Source organism: Hakea prostrata, chromosome 6 (assembly GCF_041222555.1).
Source record: "Hakea prostrata isolate BN-2017 chromosome 6, UWA_Hpros_2, whole genome shotgun sequence".
Classification (NCBI taxonomy): Eukaryota; Viridiplantae; Streptophyta; class Magnoliopsida; order Proteales; family Proteaceae; genus Hakea; species Hakea prostrata.
In genome coordinates, this window is record NC_142605.1 from 33,329,856 (window position 1) to 33,337,044 (window position 7,189).

Genomic DNA, 7,189 nt, shown 5'->3' on the forward strand with positions numbered 1-7,189 from the left:
AGTAAACATAAATTTCACCTTTGGAGTAAATTTATTAAGAATTTTCAGTACCCCCACTGAGTTACCCCTAATATTACTTTTTTTTTTGGATCTGTGGAGTATCGGTTACCAGCAAAAAAGCGGGCATGATTTTCCGACACCATGAGAGTAAACATAAATTTCACCAGTTGGGTTAAATTTATTAAGAATTCAGTACCCCCACTGAGTTACCCCTAATATTATTATTATTTTGGATATGAGGTTCATCGGACTAGCTTGTGCTAGCCACGATTACATCCCCAGGGTAGTTTTTTTTTTTTTTTTTTTTGTTTGGTAAACAGTACTTTATTAAGAGAACTAAAAAATGTATAAACACACCTGCATGAGTACACAAGGTTCGAACCGAACTAATGAGCAGAAAAAGACCAAACTGTCGTACATGCAATAGACATGGTCATCCAAGGTAAGGATGGGTCAAGTCCAAAATAGATCACGTTCACAAAACCCTTAAAACAAAAGCACCAAAAAAGCACCAACACCCACATAGGGGGCAGACATACAACACCCACATAGAGGGACATACAATACGCCTCAAGGGCTAACACAAAACTCCTACAGTTGTAGTGATGGTGGCAGCGAAAGTGCGGAGAAGGTTTGGACTTGCCTATACGGCAGATTGGAGTTGTTTTGCTATGTGCACCAAATAACAATTGCAACCAAAGGTGCTGTTATGTAAAAAAAAAAAAAAAAAAAAAAAAAAAAAAGAAAAAGAAAGAAGAAGAAGAAGAAGAAGAAGAAAGAAAGAACAGAAAGAAGAAGAAGAAGAAGAAAGAAAGAAAGAAATAAGAAGAAGAAAAGTGAAGAAAAGAAAAAAAGAAAGAAAGGAAAAGAAGAAGAAAAGAAAAGAAGTAAAGAAAAGAAAGAAAAAATACTTCAACCAGATCAACAAAACAAATGGAAACCCTAGATGTGGTTATTGAAGCGGATATGGAGAAGAGGGAAACGGAGACGGGAAAGAGAGAAACAAGCAAGCAGAGGATCAGAGGAGAAGAAAAGACGAATAGTGGAGAGGGAAGCGAGAGAGAGGGTGAAGCGGAGATGGAGAAGCAGAGAAGGGAGAGAGAGAAGCGGGGGAGGCGAGGCGGAGATGGGAGAGCAGAGACAGGAGATGGAAGCGTGGGAGGCGAGACAGAAACGGAGATGGAGATGGGAGACGGAGGTGGGGGCGGTAGAGACGGGAGAGATGGAGGCAGAGCCGGAAAAAGGAACCGGAGAAATAGACAGAGAGGGAGAGAAGAGGCGGAGAGACTACCAGGCAAGCCTCTCCGCCTCAGACGGTCAAGCGTTGGGGGCGGCGAACAGGGTTTTGCAGAGAAGTTGCTTTAGGTAAAGCACGCAACGTGGTCACTGAGCACGACCATAACCGCTAACAAACTCAACTTGCGCCTCTCACGCTTAAAGCCTCTCACGCTTAAATGCCGACATCACAGAACATCTCCTCGTCGCCTTTGTCTCTGCCTCTTCCTTTCCTCTTCAAATCTCTGCTTCTGCACTGATCTTCTTTTCCAGAACTTTCACTTTGTGCTCCCCGTCGGGGTCGTTGATCCGGACTCTTCCCAAACAGTGTCTGCAATCTTCAAGAAAGTAGAAATTTAACAAATCTAAGATGTCAACTTCAGATCAAATGCAAGAAGACCAACCTTCCTTTTGGGAGCTGCAATAAGTTGGGCATATGCCTCAGCATAAGAAGCCATGTCATTGATAGTCGCATTCACCTTGTCTAGGGTGAGTCTCCCAATGAAACCCAATGCCATTGCCTTTCATTTCTCTTTTCAGCCTATAAGAATATTCAATAAGGATGAATACGTTTTCTCTATAATTAAAATTTGAATCAGGGGAGAATATTTTAATAGAATAAATTCAACAGACTTAGTATCCTTATAAGAATATTCAAGAAACCGTTTTTCCCATTTCTGTGCTTATTTCATTATTTTTCACTGTTTCAGGATGTTCAAATCATATATGGTTGCACTAGGTTCGGGTTGCTTATGTGATTAAAAAATAAACATAAACTTGTATAATATGCATAAAATGAGTATTTTTTTGGTTAATAAAATTAAATAAAAATTTAAAAACACATTTATTTAAACTTAAATAAAATACACACAATATGGTTAAACCTTGATCATCAAACATGAATCAAATTAAATTCAAAAATATTATTCCACATGAACACTGAGGACTTGTGCTTTTATTTGGTTTCCCGTTCTGGTCATTGATATGTGTAAAATGGATACTTGTAATTCAAAAAATCAGTTAAAAAAAAAAAGAGCTCCCAGAAACCTGTTCGAGGTCAGGTTTGTCAAAATTGAAGCATCCCAAAGTATCCTGATGAATAGAGAATACAAAAATCAAAAGACAAATCCATTATTAAAGGGTTGAGACTTTTTTATTTTTCTATTTAATTATATTAACCCTCTATTCTAAGTTTAAAAACACTACTCATGAATTACATGTCTGAAAGGGTTCTTTATACAACGTTACTCTCTTATATCTACACTTAACTGTGATCTCTTAATGGTAGTGGTGTCATTGATATATTTTCAGCCTATAAGGGGTCTGATTGATAAATTCAATAGCTCAAGGGATGGCATTAATTTTAGGTGGTAACTTAGGGGGTGGCGCTGAAATTTCACTTGAAAAAAAGAATGTCATGCCTCCAAAACTTTGCTCCTGAAAATAATCAAGTTGGAATCCTCCACCGTCTACCCGCAAGGTAGAGGATAACACTATCTCATAGCCTTCCACCATAAATTCAAGAAAAGAGTGCACCTCTAGTCCATCTTCTCAATGCTTAAAGATGGACTTCCCCTCCAAAATATGTGATGCAAAAGAGTGTAGAGATAGTGTAATCCATCAAACTATGATTCTACCAATTTCTTGTCGTCTAAGAAGTATCAAATATGCACACCAAAAACTTATGATGGATATCCTATTCCATAAATCTTACCTTTTATCATTGCTAGCTTCACCTACACAGCATGCTCCTCCCCTCTCCCCCCTCACATTATGTGTGCAATTCATACCTATTCTCACCTCCCCTTTGCAATGACATTAGCTTCTTTTGATCCATTCAATGGGGGTTTGATAATGGGAAATCTTCAATACAAAGGCATGTCATCACACTCCAGCTTCAACAATGGCTCTTGATAGTAGCAGCTACAGTAGTAGTTCAACACATCAGCTTCACCTAAATCCACCCAAATGGGAGGGAAAACGAAAAAAGGTATTCGATACTTACCAACACAACTGTTAGAAAATGACAATTGATTATTTTGCTTTTCTTCAAAGTCTTAAGAAGTAGAGGTGGTAGGGAACTAGCTTTCAACACAACGGCTAAACCTATGAAACATACTTTTGTTATCAATATTCTAACCGATTTTACTATTACTTCTATATCATTCAATGTACTATCTTTTACCCAGAAAAATTCAATATTAATAAGAAAGTCAAGACTCTTATTACAAGAAAAGAGGATTCAAATGACAGCAAAGGATTACATTTACCTTGGGTGTTAAAAAGAGGCCATTTTCATCAAACATGTTTTAAAGGTAGTTTCATTCATAACCACAACAAAAATGATCCAACCAATTTCTCTCAGAACAGTATAGATTCAGACTGTAAAGCTACATCCAGCTATTCAAAAGATTAAGCTTCCTATAAATAAGCTAATGTTGTACAAATACCCATCTATCATAACCCTTTCTGGTAACTTGGAAGGAGATTAACATCCTAAACTTGCTAAACAATAGATGCTTCCAAGAAATTAGCTACAACAGGGCAAGTATGTTTATGGAGTAATCTAGGCTGAGAACTGCAATTAAAATGAAAATATGATACGAAAGATGGAAAGGGATTGACATCTCTGATATATTAGCTCCCTCAGGCTGGTTCACTGAAGCATATCATCCTCTGTTAACCAAGTGTTAACCATCTGAAATGGCAAGATATTGATAGCAGTTGTTGACAGTGCCATTGCTGCAGCAACTTCCTTAGCTAACTGATTGAAATGAGTGTACATCAAACAGAAGCTCAGATATGCAACATCAGGTAGCAAGTTCAGGCTTCACATTTTCTTGAAAAATTTATCCCCTTTCTTTCCCACTCCAGTCCCTGCAAGGCCTGACTTAAGTATAGATTGCAAATCTGGTCTCCATTGCAACTCCTTTAGTACTGAAAATAAACTCGATAGTGCGGGAGTGACTTCACTGTCCTTTATATTGTTACATGACACTACTCTAAGCCTTTGAAGCCCCTTCCAAGAAAGAATTACCGACTCTAGACCTTCTACAGTTAACAAGGAGCATCCTTCCAAAGATAGAAATTTTACCCTCCTGCCAAGAAAGTAATTACACGTAAAAAATTCAATCCATAGCTTCTCAAAATAAGTACAAAAAGATAAATAAAAGATAAAAAACAAAATAGAAGTTCATCATGGATTTTTCTTAGTCAGTGTAATTATTTGTCACTGTGCAAATAGCCAAATCAAATTATATGGTGAACGAGACTAAAGTGTAGGCCACCGGCCCAACCAAGAAATGGTTGAGGATAAAAAAAATTATTCTAACTCAACTTAAGAGCATTTTCCAAATTACATTTTCCAAATTACTCTACAGTAGATTGAAATAACAAAATTCTTTGATCCCACCCACAAAAAAAAAATTCACTTGATCCCTTGATAAAGGTTTTCTGTGAGCTAGCAGTTGACCTAATGCATCCACACATATACATTTATATAAAATACTAAAGAAAGTACATTATTCCAATGATAATGGTTATTTTGGTCAGACAGCATTTAACTCTTGCAAGAAAGCATACTGTTATAGTATACGAGAGAGAACTCACCCTTCAAACTAAACTTTTATATTCAACATCAAAAGCATCCTCAATTGCTCAACAAGAGTACGTAAGTGAAATCACTTTCTACCAAAAAAAAGAAAGAAAAGAAATCACTAATGAAAAACCTAAAAGGCACAACAGCACAACATTCTACCCCATAGTCTCTTCTCTTATATCACCCAACTCACAAAATTATATAACACTATTTCTGGTCGGCTACATTCTACCCTGCATTGAGCTCAAGAGTTAGAACTTCTTTTTTGACACCAAGATTCAATTCTGTGCTTCTAAAAAGAACATCTGCCCAGTGATTCGGATAACAACTATTGAACCCCCTTCACTTACAAGGCACTTATCCCCATGCTGCAATCCCTCGGCAAAGGGAAATTGCAGCACAAAGTGCTAAAGATATGAACTAGATAAGCAAACCATTTCAATCTGTCCTCGCCAATAAATTTCTTACGAGATAAATCTTGACATTGCATGACATCAAGAATTAGATATACACACCAAAATTGTACATTTAACTTTAAATTTTTGTTTCCTTCTCAGTTGCATGACTAAGTTAGATCATTGGGAATCATTCTCTTAGTATGCGTAAAGCCTGGACAGTGTGAAAGAACATTAGAATAGACGACATAGAAAATGGAGAACCCAGTACCTGCAATGACTTGCAAAGCTGAACATCTCATTACCCAAACCCCAGCAATCCTGGAATACCATTTCCCTGACGGCCTCACATAACAACATCAATGACTTCATACTCTGCTGATCCCGCAGCTGGCACCTCTGAAGGTTCAAACGTTCAAGAGTTGGCAAGGACCCCAAATGTTCAACAGGCCCTGGAGTCGGATCGATCCTCTTGCACGACTGAAGCTTTAAAGTCTTCAAATTTTCACAAAATTGCAAGGCTGCCATCCATCCACCATCCATCCTGTGGTCGCACAGCGTAAGCTCCTCCAGCATCTGGCAGCATTGCCCAATAGCTTTTATTCCGTCGTAGCTCCCTTCACACCCAATCAGCTCAAGCTTCACAAGACGCTTACAACCATGGGCTAAGAACGTTAAACCAATATCCCCAACAACAGAGCCATAGAAACCTTCTACAGTACCAACCAATTTCAGGATCTGAAGATTTTTGCAAGCGGAGATTCCACGCAACGAGACATCCGTGCAACGGTGAAGCTCCAATTCTTGCAAGGTTGGACACTCCTCGGCAACACTCGACAACCCACTCTCGGTGGCGGCAATAAGAGCAAGTTTCCGCAAATTAGGGCATCCTTGTGCAAGAACTAGTAGCCCTTTTTCAATCGAAGCTGATGGCAGCAAAATATTTTCAGGGACAAACTCACATGTCGAGAAATCAGAATCAAGGTGAACAGATAAAAGTTTATGGGTCAACAAAATCCCAGAACTCCTAGGAGAGTCGATACAAGCAGCAACAAGATCAACATCGGTGAGGTTGGGGAAACGTGAAACAAGCCGGCCTGAGATGAGGAAATCCAAGTCGAGCAGCTTGATAGAACGAACCAGTCGGCCTTGCAGATTCAGCCATCGCTTGCAAACAAGCGAATTAGGGTTGCGTTGGGAATCAGGAAGCTTGGAGAATACCCGAAGAAGAAGCTCGTCAGACAAGAGAGCAGTAAGGTCAGTACTCGAAGACACTAAAGCAGCTTTCGTCTCCCACTCTGCAGAGAGTTTGCGGTTTGGTGGGGTTGGTGATGGTGTTTTGCTTAGAGAATCCAATTGCATCTTGAAAACCACATGCTTGTTCGCTTTCCCTTTGAACCATAAGCTCGGCCAGTTTGAAAGCTTGTTCAATGGCTTCTTAGGCTTTAATCTCTGCAAATGTGGCATCTAGGGTTAGGGTTTTTCTTCAACCAAAAAGGTTTTCAACAATTGAAGGCCGTGCTTCCTTCCTTCTCTGCCACTTTCTTGCTTGCTGCATCGACTCTTCCGTCACTCTCTGCTAGAGTCACAGCAATCCTCTCTTTCTTCTCCTTCTCAAGAAACGAAATTCTGATATGTAGGGCCTCCAACGTTTTCCAAAATATCAATCAAGTCTTTGTTGGTAGATTTTGGAAGCGCGGATCGAATCTAGATTTGTCTTGTGTTCCTCTCAGTCATTCAAATATTTGATCATTTGGGCTTCTTTTCCGAGATAATTACAAAATTACCTGACATTTAAAAATTAAAATTGCTTTTCTCGGAACTTTCAGGTTTCTTTATTACCAAAAAAAATAAAAATTCAGGGTCTAGGGAGTCTTTTTACACATTGATGAGGGTAGGTAACACGTGGGAAGAGTAGAGC

At 38.9% G+C, this 7,189-nt stretch overlaps 1 protein-coding gene across 1 annotated transcript; it reads right to left on the reverse strand.

The window, feature by feature from the left end:
* Window positions 1-3,284: 3,284 nt before the first annotated feature.
* LOC149013441 (F-box protein At5g51370-like) lies at window positions 3,285-6,951 on the reverse strand. The gene is made up of 2 exons (XM_089159860.1): window positions 5,540-6,951; window positions 3,285-4,373 (listed from the first exon to the last, which is right to left on the reverse strand). The coding sequence occupies exons 1-2, from the start codon at window positions 6,733-6,735 to the stop codon at window positions 4,106-4,108; spliced, it is 1,464 nt and encodes a 487-aa protein (XP_089015986.1). The 5' UTR covers window positions 6,736-6,951; the 3' UTR covers window positions 3,285-4,105.
* Window positions 6,952-7,189: the final 238 nt, after the last annotated feature.